The sequence below is a fragment of the Kryptolebias marmoratus genome, linkage group LG11, assembly GCF_001649575.2.
Source record: "Kryptolebias marmoratus isolate JLee-2015 linkage group LG11, ASM164957v2, whole genome shotgun sequence".
Classification (NCBI taxonomy): domain Eukaryota; kingdom Metazoa; phylum Chordata; class Actinopteri; order Cyprinodontiformes; family Rivulidae; genus Kryptolebias; species Kryptolebias marmoratus.
The window spans coordinates 2172705-2188316 of NC_051440.1; the positions used below are offsets into that span (position 1 = coordinate 2172705).

Consider the following 15612-nt stretch of genomic DNA (forward strand, 5'->3'; position numbering starts at 1 on the left):
TACCACTTCAGGCGGAGAAAACCTGCATAAAAATATTACAACAGTTCACTGCAAACCCATATGATGCACTCGATCCACTACAGATTACATGCAGTCTAACACCAATTAGGTGTTGTGATGAGAAGCTATTTTATTTTCTTTTTTCAAGAGTAGTCGAGGGAAGAACCGAACGTTAAACAACGTTTTTGTAGGTTCTTGTAGGGCAGCACAACTGCTTCCACCCACCTCCATCATCATCATCATATGATATTACTTTTTGTCACAACAAAAAATAGTGGCTGGTAAAATGTTTGAGTGGCTGGTAAAAAATGTTGTCCACCAGCCATAGTGGCTGGTGGACAACATTTTTAATTTCCACCCCTGCCCATAGTACATGTGTTGTACCGAGTGAATCGACTGAAAGGGAATGTAATGTTATGCATATAACTACTGTTCCCTGAAGGAGAGGAACGAGGTACAACACATGGCTGCCCCGCTGCTCAGCTGGGCTCGGTGAAGAGCGGCTATTGAACTGAGGAATGACTGTGTTGACGGACGGTTACATAGTGCAGGCAGGGCCTGTCACTTGTTGTCATCGCATCATTTGCCTAAAGGCGTGATTAAAGGTGTCTTCAGCCAGGACACGCGGGGGCGTGGTATTCCATACTACATGTGTTGTACCTCGTTCCTCTCCTTCAGGGAACAGTAGTTATATGCATAACATTACGTTTTTCTGTGTCTTTGTCTATGCTGACAGTGAAGACGCTACAGACTCTCGGGTCCTCCTGATGTTTTTGTTCAGTAGGACACTTTGTAAACAAATGTTTATATATTCTTCAGTCATACTTTGTTCTGACTTTAACCCAATTTGATTTTCAGGTCTTTGCTGTGTTTTTTATTTATTTTTTTGCAGCAGTTTTCTGGTTTCTGAGGGCTAAATACCTGCTGTTGGACTTTTTGCAGTTTTTTCCGTTTCTCCGGCCTGCCTGCTGCCCACCCTGTTGTTGGCTTTGGTTTTGTGTACGTGGTTCAGTCTTTGAGTTTAAAGGGTGTAAGGATGGATACTGCACTGTGGCCATGGATTAATTTTTCATGTTTAGGGTGTGAACAAAGTTCAGGTTAGGGTTAGTGGTTGGCATATACTGGTAATGCTTAGAGTTAGGGAAGGGTTAGGGTTCTAACATGAATGAAAGGATAGAAATATGAACTTGTGTGTGTGCGTGCACACTTGTTGGTTAATAGGTTCTGGAGAAGTTTCTGTTTCTTTAGTTGTTTTGGAAGAGATGTGATGAAATGGAAAGTTGATGAGCTCCCTCAGCCTGATTATTCTGAGCTGAAAACACAGATGGGACCAAATTTAAACATGTATGTTTTGGATGAAGGCTCTCAGTGATGGGAATGCAGATGTTTGTTTTCTTAGGGGTAATGACCCCTCTGACCTGGTGTTGTGTCCATTGCAGCATGTGCCATGTTGGCTTATTTAAAGTCCCACTAGACTATTTTTCTGTCATACACTAATCAGTCAACTACAAAGTAAACATTTGGTTACCTGATAATAAATGTTTGTGTTGTGTGCAGTGTCACAGAGGAAATTACTTACCTTTCAGGTAAATCTACCTGCAAGTGAAAGTTTAGCAGTAACAAAAGTTTCTTGTCTTTGTCTCAGAAATGAACATGTTTTGAACATGTTTTTATATTTCGAAACACTACTTGAATGCAGCGTTCTTCATAAATATGCTCCAAGCATTCAGTCATGTGTCACATAAATGTTAGTAAGATTCACTGGAATACACGCCTAAGCTGAGAAAATGTTTAAGCTGAGAAAATGTAATTATTGTCTGTCTCTGTAACACTGGTAGAAAATTTATTTACCCATATTTGTTCAACTTTTCTGTTCTATCTTTTACACAACCCCAGACTGCAACTGTTCACAAGAACCTTCAATTAAAATTATGAATAATATCACCTAAAAAATCTTTCTCTACAGAACTGATTTTAGTTGTAGTTTGTAGTAAAAACAAGCCACATAGCATTATAAAGGTTGAATTGCCAGTCGCTTTGCTTTGTGAATTACAACGAATCTTTAAAGTGTTTCATATTTAGACTTTGTTTTTTATTTAGGATCAGTTCATGTTTTCTCATATCAGCTCAAACAGTGGAGATAAGTCACTTTATATCAGAGATTTCTAGTTAATTAAAGGTATTTTCGGCAAGTCTGAAAGTCACAATGAACTGTATTAGCATTAGCCTCGATTAGCGTGCTGCATCAGCTCAAGCCACAATGCATAATGGTCTGTTTCCACTTTTACTGAACCACCTGACTAGTTTCTAGTGTGCTACATGGTGAATGAATGGACAATTCAAACACAGCTTCTGTATCTGTAAATAAAGCCTACTTCAGCCAAAAGTTTCCCATCTGTTCCTGATCCAGTGTTCTCCATGACACAGATTGAAAGCTGTAAAGCACAGGTGTCAAACTCCATTACTTTGGGCCCACTGTCCTGCATGTTTTAGATGTGTTCTTGCTTTAAAACACCTGGTTTAAATGGATGACTTGTTGCCATGCTCCTGGAGAACTTGATGATTTGGTGAGGAGCTATTAAAACCATTTGAATCAGGTGTGTTGGAGCAGAAAAACCTAAAACCTCCGGACAGCGACCCTTCATAAAATGAACATAAATAATTTATCATTAAACTTGTGTCGTCAATAAAACTTCGAAGTTTGTGATGAAAATACAGACTGACGAACCTTTTTACACACATCAGTTCAAAACAAAATTTAGTCTCAGTCACAGTTTGAAGGTATTTATACTACTGTGTTTAACAGCCTCATTTATAAAGAAAAGAAAAGGGGATGACAGGATTTAAGCTGAAATCAATACATATTGTTTTTTAACTCTAAAGCATGGGATAAAAACGGAAGATCTAAAAAATAAACACTACCAACTAAATCTAATGTCTTTCACTTCTTGTTAAAACTGAGAGAAAAGGTTAATTCAGTGCAGTTTTTTAAAGTCCAAAGGTAAAAAGAAAGGAAAGTGTCTTTAAGACTGGTGGTGTTCTAAAGATTATTTCAAGGATATGTGGTCAGACAAGAAAAGTGCAGTTTTATCAAGTTCTGCATTTTTCTTCTTTGATATAAAGAAATCCACTCTAAATGCAAAGTTCAGTGATGGTATGTGAGCCGTTATTTGCTATAAAAGCGTATCGCTGCATGTTCCATGACAGTGATTCAACATCTGAACTGAATTGTCTCAAAACTCTGCAGAACAATCTTAACAACCTCCCCCCCCCCCCTCTCTTTTCAGGAAACAGAGATCGCTGCTGAGTGCAACCATGTAAGTGTGTTGACACAAAAACACCACGTCACTCCATCTTTTCATGAAATTACATATTGTGTGTAAGGGAACTCTTTGATTAACCATTATTCTAGTCGGTTTTATTTATTTCAGGTAGTGCTGTTATAAATAAATAGCATCTCTTACTTTCTTAAAGATGTTAAACTGTTATTTTGTTGACTCTGCTGCTGTTATCTTCACATCCACCCTGTTGATCTTGTTAGTGTAGCCAAGACTTTAGGCTTTTAGAGTTTGGACAGTAGGGTTGGGTCATAGGCTAAAGGTTTTCCATCAGCCATCTTCAGTCTACCAGCAATTAATGATATATTCATCAGACCAGGCAATTTTGTTCTCTGACAACTGTGGAAGTCAGCTGTTTGTTGCCAAAAATAAAATGAAATTACTAATTACTTTGGTTTTAAAACAAGGAGTTACTCAAAACCTTTGACAAGACATAAATGTGTCTGTACCTTTAATTTCAACCCAGAGCTGGATACTTAGATCTGGTTTATCACACCAAGAACTTCTAACATGTCTTTTTTGTCCCAACAATCATATTTTTAAAAGCTGAAACTTTTCTTAAAACAACTTATTTTCTGGATGAACTGCAGTGCACCACGTAGCAAGAGTGCATGAAGGAAGAGAGGAGGAAGAGTGTCACCACAATTATTGTTAGTTCAGTTAGAAACCTTAAGCGGCCAATGCTTCTTTGTTTTGGACTAAATCTTAATGTAAGAATAACAGTGAATAAGCACCGATCGAGTAAATGGGGGTTTAACACTTAAAGCCTCTCCATACATGCTGCATCATGATGCACAGCCAGAAATCAGGGACGAGAGCACTGCAGTAAATAAACTAAATGTAATTTTACATAAAAGTCAACTTATTAGGTTGTCACATTTAAAGGTTCTTGTTTGTGTCGTTTAGTTGTGATCTCTGTCTGTAAATTGAAACCAGACGGAGAGTCATAATGATGGATCTGTGTAACTCACTGATCATGTTCGCTCTGTCATCCAGCTGCTGTGGAGCTACAAGCTGAACCTGACCACCGACCCAAAGTTGGAGTCTGTAGCTGTGGAGGTCTGCAAGACGACAATCCCTGAGGTCAGATGCTAAAACCAAATTACAACTGAACAGCCTCCAGAATCACACACTGTCTGTCAGTGAACACCACACTGGGATGTTGTCTGAGGTTTGGTAGTTGAACATGACACTTTAGAGAAGTTTAAGAGATGAAGCTTTGATTTGTGGCCAACTTAGACTGAAATTCTTTACTGATTTAGATCTTCTTACAACTATTTCAATGACATATCAAATGTTTTAAATGTTGAAATTTTTTTTGTGTTGTTTCATTAAACATTCACTTGTTGTTCTGGGTTCGAATTATACTACCTAAAGGTAGTATCTCACTTGTCTGCGTCTGTTGGAGACTAGTTGGTGGACAGGATTCACGAGGGTGTCTCCAGAATGTCTTACAATCTTTTCAGGGTTCTCGATTTCTTCACTTAAGTCACAGAGGGTTGCAATTTTGTAGCTTGAATTTTAAACATGTTCAAATTATTTGTGCATCAAAATTTCTCTTAAAATAGTCAGAGTTGTTGATGACATCTCAAACTTGTTTCAATTTTGTTCCAGACCTGCCTCGAGTACCAGAGTTGTATTTTGCCTGGTAGCTCTCTGACAGAAAACTTGCCCAGGTCTAAAAAACACACTATTGATAAATAATTATTTTAAAACAACTAGTCCAAATCTGCCCATTTTTATTTCAAAAGTGTGCTCCAATAGATTAAATCATAAACACAGGGTCGGCTGCCAGAGTTGATACGATATGGACGGAGGTGGGCAACAAAATAATGTGCACTCAACAATAAGCCAAGATTTTCAATAACTGGCATGCTCAAAACATGGTCGCACATGCTGGTTTCTTAGCTTCAAATACTCAGAATTCAGCGAGTCTGCAACTAAAAAGTTTCTTAGAGTTTTGAGTCAGGGTGGAGTCGTCCAACCCCAACAGTCACATCCCAGTGATATACTACCTTGTAATCTTTTAATAAGTTGTGCAGAAGGTTTTTGAATGTCTTGACAAAGCCTAGTGTACCAAGTTAAAGACAGAAACTCATTGTTTGAACCAACATGCAAGCAAGTAGTTTGTGACTTGAATGTTTCCAAGGTTACTGAACAAAAAAAAACCCTCAGAAAGTACTGTTTTTGAACCTGTTGTTAATGAGTGGAGTTGAAGTTTTTCAGATGCTGGCTAACATAATTTGGCTTAGTTGACACGTAGCTCACAGTATTGTGAAGCAGATCGGAACCAGAACTCTGTTTGAGATGTTTCTGTCTTGGCCCAGATTAAAGAATGTGCTGTGGAGGAGCTGGGAAAAGGCTACCTGGTGTCCTGTTTGGTGGAACATCGTGGCAACATCAGCGACTACCAGTGCAACCAGTACATCACCAAGATGACCAGCATCATCTTCAGTGACTATAGACTGATCTGTGGCTTCATGGAAAAGTGTCACGATGACATTGACTTCCTGAAGTGCGGCAGTGTCAACATAGGACAGAAGGTGAGTTGTAGCCGTGTCACAGCTGGATCTGGGTTTACATGAGCACCAACTGCTCTTCATTTTCAGTCAAGCAATCAGTCATTCAATATACATTTCTATAACATTTACAAACACCAAAGCTGCACCAGAATCATGTTCAGTAAAAAAAGACAGAGAGAAATAAATAATAAAAAATTCAAAAGATAGAGTAATAAATCAAATTGGTAAAATCATTCCAAAAAAATTTAAATGGCACTATAGAAGTACAGACAACAAATCAAGTTGTCAAGCTCTACTTGATTTGAATGCCAGTGAGGAGAAGTGTGTCTTTAACAACACCTTAGAGTTTTCTAAACCTTGGAACAACCTCAAAACATTTAAAGCATCTGGTAGTTTGACCTCCGTGTTCTAGATAAAAAAATGGTGTTTTAAAAGATCCTGGAAATAGGACGTCCTGTGAGCGCTCATGAGATATGAAGTGCTTCCTGGGAGCTTTACTGGAATTTGATTAAAATGTATTTTATTTAACAAATAAAGTTTGTCAATTCTTTACCACGCCTACAAGTTTGGGGAGTTGTCAGAAGTCTGCCAAGACTGGTTGAAGCAGGCCACATCATCAGACATCAGAGCCAGAGTCTCCCGAGGAGCTGGATGCTAATAAAGAGACGCCACAGAATGTTAAGTTAATGATAGACAAGCTACAAGCTGAAATTATCACCAAACTGGAGTCACTGATATTAGAGACCGTTAGGAAGGATGTGGCAGCTGCTCTAAAATCACTGAAAGAAAAAGTCACTTGACAAAAGGGAACCATTTCTGGTCTTGAGAGCATCTATTGAGCATAGCAACCAGCTAACTAGCATGCAAGCTAGAGTGGCAAAGCTCTGCAGCGGTAGTGGTGGTGATGAGTTCTGGTGCCCAAGAGTCTTAAATTTGATTTACTGTTGTCCTCCACTAATATTTTCCCCTCCTGGAACCTCCTTCCCAACCAAAATCCTATTTAAATTGATTACATGTTTATCTTATCCCTCAAAACATGTTGTTTGTTTTTACCTAGATTTCTTAATTTACCACCTTTAATTATTTTGATCCCATTTTAAACATAAATTCAAAATATATTTAGCCAATTCAAAGAGATATGTCATTAGCCACTGTCTGCAACAGATGTTTTTATTTTCTGTTAATTCTGTAAACAAATATGTAACCTTAAATTAATTCTCAGCCTACCATGTCTTGTGTGTGTGTGTGTGTGTGTGTGTGTGTGTGTGTTTGTGTTTGTGTGTTTAATTATGGTCCCTTCAAATAAAAAGAACTCCTTTTAGTGTTTTGTTGAGAAAGATAAGGTTTTGATTCTTAAACTTTTGGGGTGGTGCCCTGTGAGTTCAGTTAATGAATTATTGCTAAACCAATTCATTGATTGATTTCATTAATATATTAAACCCCTACATCTGGACTGATTAGTCATGGCAGTAAAAGGGTACCATATTTTCCGGTCTATAAGGCGCACTTAAAAGCCTTCAATTTTCTCAAAAAAGAAGGTCCCTTTAGCCATTTTTTCACCACCAGGGCAGCCACTGCACATGTGTCAGTGCTGCACAGAGAGCGACGTTTGATGTGAACACTATTTCTCACAGAGTACGTGTATGCGGTCATAAAAATTGATCTTTGCGCGGACGTCCAGTTCGAGTCCACGCAGACCTCTGTGGAGTGAAGTACACCCAAGTAGCCTAGGTGGGGGCCTTTACATTGGTGCAGTATTCTCCGAAAAGACAGGGGGCTGTTTTGTTTTGCTTAATGTGCCTTATAGCCAGGTGTGCCTTATATATGACAAATTTTGAAAATGGACCATTCATTTACAGTGAGTCTTATAATTCAGTGCGTCCTATAGTGTGGAAAATACAGTACACTTTATCAGATCTATCAAAAAGAAAATCTAAAGCAAAGTTAAAAATTCAGGCTGTCAGCCTGATGGACATAAAGTGGAAATTGTTTCCTCGTCAAAGGAGCCTGAGAACTGAGAGTTCTGTCTCCTATTCTCCTGTTGCTGTAACTGAGATTTTGTTTGTCTGTGTGCAGGACCTCCACTCTCAGGGGGAAGTGATCTCTTGTCTTGAGAAGGGTTTAGTTCGTGAAGCTGAGGAGCAGCTGGGTGCACACCACATCAAGGATGACTGTAAAAAGTCCATCATGAGAGTGGCAGAACTCTCCTCCGATGATTTCCACCTCGACCGCCACCTGTACTTTGCCTGCAGAGACGACCGAGAACGCTTCTGTGAAAACGTGAGGATGATCAAACACATTTCTATAACTTCAGTTGTTGAGTCAATAAATTTTGTCATGAGTTAAAGCCTCACTTACAGCCCACCATAAGTGCTGCTATAGGCAGTCTGCACATAAAGATTTGGTCCAACTGTGCTTGAGATCTTCATGTTACTTGCATGTGTTTAGACCCACAAGATGTTGCAGACTTGCTGTTGAGACTATTGTTTCTGCACATGCTAAATCTATGGTTCTTGGGAAAAATCAAGAACGCGTACAATACATACGGAACTTGTACTTCATGTACACACCTGACTTAAGTCAGGTGCACATTGAGTCAGGACTTTGTGATGACAGCAAGACTCAGTCATTATAAAAATGATGTGTCACAAAAACTGAAGGGGCACAACAAGGGGCAGCTGTGGTCAGTTACAAAAATTATTCTCACTGGTTAACAGAAAATGTATTTTCTGAAACAATACAAAACATTCAAAATGTTCCATCTACACTACTGCACAGACATATTTAGAGCTTGAGTTTACAGAGGCACTAGTTGTAAACATATACCTGCCAGTCTGTGTGTGAGCGTTCGCAGCGACCATCAAATAAAATCAGCAACATCGCCTACAGACACATTCAAACTAGTTATTACTCTTTAACTTTAAACCAATCATTAGTCTTTTAACTTTTAACTGGTTAATAGTCTTTTACCTTCAAGTCTGGCCTGCAGCCTGTATTTGACAAGTACTTTGACTATATTTTTTATAAACTTTTTTTTCTGTGATCACAGTAGCTAAAAGTAGCAGAACATTAGCCAAAATTTACAAAACAGATGCCTAAGCTAAAATTTGCAAAAGGTAGTTAAAAATAGCAAAATGGTAGTTAAAATTAGTAAATCGGATTCTAAAATGAGCAAAACAGTGGCCAAGGTTAGCAAAACAAATGCTAAAATTAAAAATTTTAGCTATAATGAGCAGCACTGTAGTTACAGTACTGAAGTTAAAAAATAACAAAAAAGCAAGAAAGCAGTTAAAATTAGTAGAATAATAACAAAGCAGATGCTAAAAAAAGATTTGCAATACACATGTTAAAAGGACCAAAGTAGATGTTTAAATAAGCAAAACAGTAGATAAAGTTAGCATAAAGATGCTAAAGCTAAAATTAGCAACACAAAAGTTAAAATTTGTTTTTAAATTCTGCTGAAATTAGAAACACAGATGCTAAAGAATAAAAAAAATTACAATACTGAAACTAAAATTACCAAACAGATGCTAGAAGTAACAAAACAGTAGCCAAAGTTACAATTAGCAAAACAGTTGCTAAAATTAGCGAAACTAGCTACAATCTAAAAGGAGCAGGACACGAGCTACAGGCTAAAAGGAGCAGGAAACTAGCTACAATCTAAAATAAACAAAATGGTAGCTGTATTCTAAAAGTGGCAGAGCAATAGTGGCATAGGACAAAAATGGAGCAGGTATGCAGAAGCGTATAGATACTTTGTTTAAAATGAAATTAATATTTTGAAAAGTATTAAAGTTACAAAAACTAAAAGTTAAAGCACACTATTTTTGATCAAACTGAATGGTTTGATATCTGAATGGTTAATACTACTAATAATAATAATGCACGCTACACCTCAGATGTATTTTTGTAATTTTATCAAATATAATTCTGATGATGATGATCAAAAATGTCTAACTTGAGCATAGAGAGTATTACAATAATGTGTGATGTCACAGTTTTACTTATCGCTTTGTCATTTTAAATGATCAGTAACTTTTTTTCCGCATCAAGACTCTCTGAAGACCTGATGTTGTTCTTCGCAGGTTTTAATATGAACAGCACACATTCATTTGTTCCATTGTTTCTGTAAGATAAGCTCAGCTAAATGATGTTTGGATCCAGATGGCAGCAGATCTGACTGTTGTGTTTTTCTTTTTCAGACTTTAGCCGGGGAGGGCAGAGTTTACAAATGTCTCTTTAATCACAAATTTGAGGAGGCCATGTCCGAGAGGGTGAGAGCTGTTCAGTTCATTTGTAGAGTGATCTAGTTTGACCTTTCATCTTTTTTAACACAACTGTTCTTTCATTTCACATGGTAGTCCTAGAAGAGTTAAGTAAATTCAATTTTCCATTTGCCTGTCTGTTAGCAAAATGTCTCATGGACCAGTGGATGGATTTGAATAAAACTCAATAAATAATTACTAGAAGTACATCTAAAAACTGATTTTGGTGTGGTAGTAGCTGAGAGTCACCCACGACATGTAGGAGATCGCACAAAATGTTATTTTCATGGTTAGACCAAAAAGTCTCCAACTCTGTCGAACCTCATTGTAAGATGATCTTAGTCTAAAACTCTGACATGGAGGGCAGCGGGGGATTTGCATTTCTTCAAGGAATGCTAGGCCTTTTCCTTTTTCTTTTTTTTTTTCTTCTAAATCAGGCATTGATAGATCACCACTTTTGAAAATGAGCTGAAGTGATCAAACTGAAACAATTGTAACAATTAAATAATAAACATGAACATAAATAAAAATGGTATTGGAAGCTCAGATGTTAGCCTTAGCTCAGTTTATGCTTGTCACTCTTAGTGTTCTTAAGTTAGTTGAGACCCTTGATTTTACATGAAGGAAACTTGAGTTTAGGTTTAAGGGGGTGCAGAGTGAACTAGAAGCACTCAGAAAGCACAAACCTCTGCCAAGGCTATAGCGTCATTAGAAAGATTAGGCCAGCATCCGTAGGCTGGCCTTATCTAAAACAGCCTGACTGCTTGATGCATACATGCATATCTTGTCTGAGATAAAAGCTTCATGAAAAATAAAACTTTAAAGCTTATCTAATAAAATACTTCTCATTTCAAGGAACTTAAAAACAAAATGTCACAGATGGTGAGCACTTCTGGAAAGTAAACAGACATTGTCATGATAAAGACTATGCAAAATAAACATGAGGAAAATTAAAAAGATTAACATTTTTCATCACATAAAAAGTATAAGCCTTATTTTAAAGTCTTGGTGGTTGGAAACAAAACTTAACCAAACATTGCTCTCAGTTTCTCCAGAGTACAGAGAGACTGTTTGTGGGTAAAGGAAGACTAATGTTTTTCTGATGATTTTCCAGACAGACATTGATCCAGAAATGATCACCATGTCATGCTACACATTGAATCATTGTTGGAGATGTGAATTCAGATTAATTGCTGTTTAAAACTGTAACAAGTGTGTGATGCTGATTGTGTGTGCGTGTCATCAGTGCCGTGAAGCACTGACCACCAGGCAGAAGCTGATTGCTCAGGACTACAAGGTGAGCTACTCACTGGCTAAAGCCTGCAAGTCGGATTTGAGGAAGTACCACTGCAGCGTGGATGCAAACATGCCTCGAGCCCGAGAAACCCGTCTGTCCTACCTGCTGCTGTGTCTGGAGGCTGCAGTGCATCGAGGTAAACCACTGCTCTTTGCCTATGGAACAAAAGTCATGATTTATTTAATTGCATCATTTTAAAAATTAAGAAATCAGAATTTATTTTTTGAAAATGTCTGAAACTTAACTTGGCACAAAGAGTAAGGAAATGGTTGCTTCTTTCTTTGTTAGAACAATGCTTCATGGGAATAAATCCTATACCATTGGACTGTTTATTTATTTATTTGAGCCATTTTTTTTTTTTATTGGATGATTTAAGTTTGAAGATACATTTATTAATTTAACAAACGAAAACCTCAGTAGCATACCATACTCAACCACAACAGCTTGGGTCCTCCTCATGGTGCTTACCAGCTTTGTCACACACTGCTGTGGGATGACATCCCATCCTTCAACCAGCATTTGTTGTAAGTCATCCAGTGTGTTTTTGTTGGTCACACATAAATAAACAGCACAACTAAGCTGATCCCACAGGTGTTCAGTGGGGTTGAGGTCAGGACTGCAGGCAGGCCATTTCATCCTTTTCACTCTCAAATCCTGGAGATAGTCTGATCAACCCTGTTCTGTGGGGACGAGCATTGTCGTCTTTGAGGATAGAGTATGCTCCCAGACTATGAAGTTATAGAATTGCCACTGGTTGCAGAGTCTCATTTCTTGGGACGCCCACTTCACAACCTCTCTCTGACATCCCCCATTACATAGAACTTAGCCTTCAGTTTGTAGGTTGTACTAGTGCTTCTGCTGTCCTTGGATCAAAATTACCCCTGGACAGCAGGAGGGCTAGGGATCACTCCAAATAATGCTGCAATTTGGTTTTGTGGAACACAAACTTGAAGTCCTATAGCACAGGCCTGATCCAGATCAGTCAAACGTTCCATGCTGGAGCAAACACCAAATGACCTTGTCCTAGCTCACAATGATAAGCTTAAAGATAAACAATTATAATGGAAATTAGGTGAACTGAGATGTTAATCTTAGCTCTGTTTATGCTTGTCACTCTTAGGATTCTAAAGCTAGTTAAAGCTTCTTTATTTCATTCTCACAGGTGCTGACAGTCATGTATGAAAAGCTCAAAACAAGAGGAATTGGTAAAATAAGCTGTTTGGCATTGGCAGGGAAGAACATACTCAACTCTGCTCCTAAACCCACAAATACATCTTTCTAACAAGGGTGGTACCACTTGAGGGGAAATAAACGGGCTTTCTAACAGTGTAAGATTTATTGCTAAGAAGCATTATTACAACAAAGAAATAATAAATGCTAAACACACATTTTCATACTTTTTGTACTGTTTATTTAACTTATTTACAAAAGATGACTTTTAAATTAAAGTTATTAATTCTGGATCATTTCCAATGAGACAGGCACTTCTTATCTGTAGTTGAAGACATGTTGCCTACCATCTGTGGAGCATTAGAAATTCAAAATAGGAAAGTGCTGAGTTCCAAATTTTGAACTGCATGAGATGCTCAGTTTATGCAGCTTAATTCACATACAGATTAATCTCACTCCCCTCCCACTGGAGAGTTGTTAGCGTCAGGCAAACAGAGACCTTAATGACTCTTTAGTGGGAGATGCTTCTCTTCCTCCCTGTTTTATGACACATTTCAGGTCAATTGGTCAGTGAACAGTATCGATTATTCTGATCCTTCCTGCTTTATTTCAGGTCGTTTGGTCAGTGGAGAGTGTCAGGGTGAGATGATGGATTACAGGCGGATGCTGATGGAGGATTTCTCCCTGAGTCCTGAGATTGTGCTGCACTGTCGCAGTGAGATTGAGCTTCACTGCTCTGGTTTGCACCGAAAAGGTCGGACGCTGCACTGTCTGATGAGAGTCGGCCGAGGAGACATGGGAGCCATCGACGCCAAGTGTCAGAGCGCGGTAAGAAGCGATGATGTCACCCAACAAGAATTTGTGGGGAAAACTACAGTCCAGTTTTTTTTTCTGCCGTTCTACAGACAGAATGTTTCTGGTCAGTTCTATTTGTTTCAGTTTCAGCTGTTCTTAAATGGGTGCCATTTTTCAGATGCTCTGGTATTTTTCAAAGGTTTTAAACATTTTCTTCCTCTTTTATGTTGTTGATTAAGACATTTCTAGTTTCAATAGTTACAGACCGTAAAGAGAACTTCTGCTCCCTGTTGTGTTGTATTCTTCAGTGATTTTATTGTGTTTGGGATCTTTCTTCTGTTCTCAGCTGCAAACACTGATTCAAGAAGCTGACCCTGGAGCCGACTACAGAATCGACCGTGCACTGAATGAGGCCTGTGAATCAGTCATCCAGACAGCCTGCAAACATATCCGCAATGGAGATCCTATGTGAGACCCCCACTCCATCCCCCAATGCTTTTGATTACTTGAATAGTCGAATACACTGACAAGTTAGGTGGATGATAGATGCTGGTATTTAGATGTTAAACCAATATTTGATGTGTTAGTGGCTAAGAGTCTTTTCTGAGAAGGGTTTGGTGATAGGCAAAAATTTTTTGATCAGCTATCATCTCTCCAACAAGTAATGATTGACGGTATTTTTACGCAGATGTGTTGATGCTTATTTTTTTCTTTTTATGGAGGGGTGACCTAGGCAAACCCAGTCCTGTGTACAACTGTAGAAGTCAGATGTTTGTGGCCAAAAAGGAAATGGTTCCTGATTTGGGATAACTTTGGTTTTAAAGCTTTTGATAAGAACTATACCAGCTCCAAGCTCACATTAAGAGCTACAGGCAGATTTATCATCCTGAGATATCTGGGTAACCTCAAACATGATCCTCTTATTATCACATGATATTTTTGAAAGTTAGAACCTGTAGGAAAATATTGTGAAACAACTTGTACACTTAAATGACTGATGCCTGATATATTTGTCCAGTCACCCAACTTTAATTCTCAACACATATTCTGATCCCTAACAGATCACTTGAGACTGAACACCATCACATGAGATGGTGCAAAATGTTATTTACAAGGTTTGACCAAAACAGCTACCACTTCATCGTTTCTCAGCAAAAGATGATCTTAGTCTAAAACTCTGGCTTAAAGGCTGTGGACGTTGTGCATTCCTTCAAGGAATCCTAGACCTTTAATTATAACATGACCTTATATTTAAAGCATTTTATTCAGAGTTTATTTTTATGCAGTGATCCAAATGTCCAAATAAAACATTCAATTTACAAATGAAATAATGCATCTGAATGTTTCTTAAGAAGAATGTTCTGTTATACTTGGATATATGTTAAAGTTTGAAGAAAAGCCAATTTGGACCTTGTGCATTTATGTGAACACACAGTAATGATGGTGTCCATCCTGCAGGATCCTGTCCTGTCTGATGGAGCATCTGTACACTGAGAAGATGGTGGAGGACTGTGAACAGAGACTGCTGGAGTTGCAGTACTTCATCGCCAGAGACTGGAAGTAAGCTGACTTACTGTTTGATTCACAGGCGGCTTTTTCATTCAGCAAATTTTTCACAATGGAGTTGATCTGCAATTAGCCTTTCACTTATCAGGTTAAAGGTCAAAACAGGACAATTACAGAAAGACTGAATAAATGTGGCTTGTTTGGAAGGGTTGCAGAAGAAAGCCTAGTCTCTCTAAAAAGAGAGGCTCTAACAGAACAGCTGAAAAAAGAATCAGGGTTCTGTAGTCGACCAGTCAAAGTCCAGAATCTCAACCTGATGGAAATGCTGTAAAGACCTTTTGCAGTGCCTGGCGAGATTGAAAAGGTGCTATATAAGTGTATACCATTTACAATTTACATGGGTGCTGTCCCTTGTTTCCAATCCTGTTTGTGGTGTACATGGACAGGATCTCGAGGCGCGGTCATGGAGAGGACGGTGTCTGGTTTGGGAACCTCAAGTGCTCATTTCTGCTTTTTGCAAATGATGTAATTTTGTTGGTATCTTCATACCATGTCCGTCAGTGTGTACTAGAGCAGAGTGTGAAGCGGCTGGGATGAGATTCAGCTCTTCTAAGTCTGAGGCCATGGTTCTCAACCAGATAAATGGGTCAGGGATGAGTCTCTGCCTCAAGCAGAGAAGTTCAAGTATCTGTGAGTCTTGTTCACAAGTGATGATAGCA

At 38.4% G+C, this 15612-nt stretch overlaps 1 protein-coding gene across 1 annotated transcript in view; it reads left to right on the forward strand.

Moving 5' to 3' along the window:
* Positions 1–15612, forward strand: part of glg1a (golgi glycoprotein 1a) — a 56654-nt gene that overhangs the window by 12828 nt on the left and 28214 nt on the right. The window contains exons 2-10 of the mRNA XM_017436646.3: positions 3288–3317; positions 4335–4421; positions 5666–5881; positions 7937–8140; positions 10063–10134; positions 11372–11558; positions 13206–13420; positions 13734–13855; positions 14846–14947. Of these exons, the coding sequence (XP_017292135.1) occupies positions 3288–3317; positions 4335–4421; positions 5666–5881; positions 7937–8140; positions 10063–10134; positions 11372–11558; positions 13206–13420; positions 13734–13855; positions 14846–14947 (1235 nt within the window). The remainder of the gene's footprint in view (positions 1–3287; positions 3318–4334; positions 4422–5665; positions 5882–7936; positions 8141–10062; positions 10135–11371; positions 11559–13205; positions 13421–13733; positions 13856–14845; positions 14948–15612) is intronic.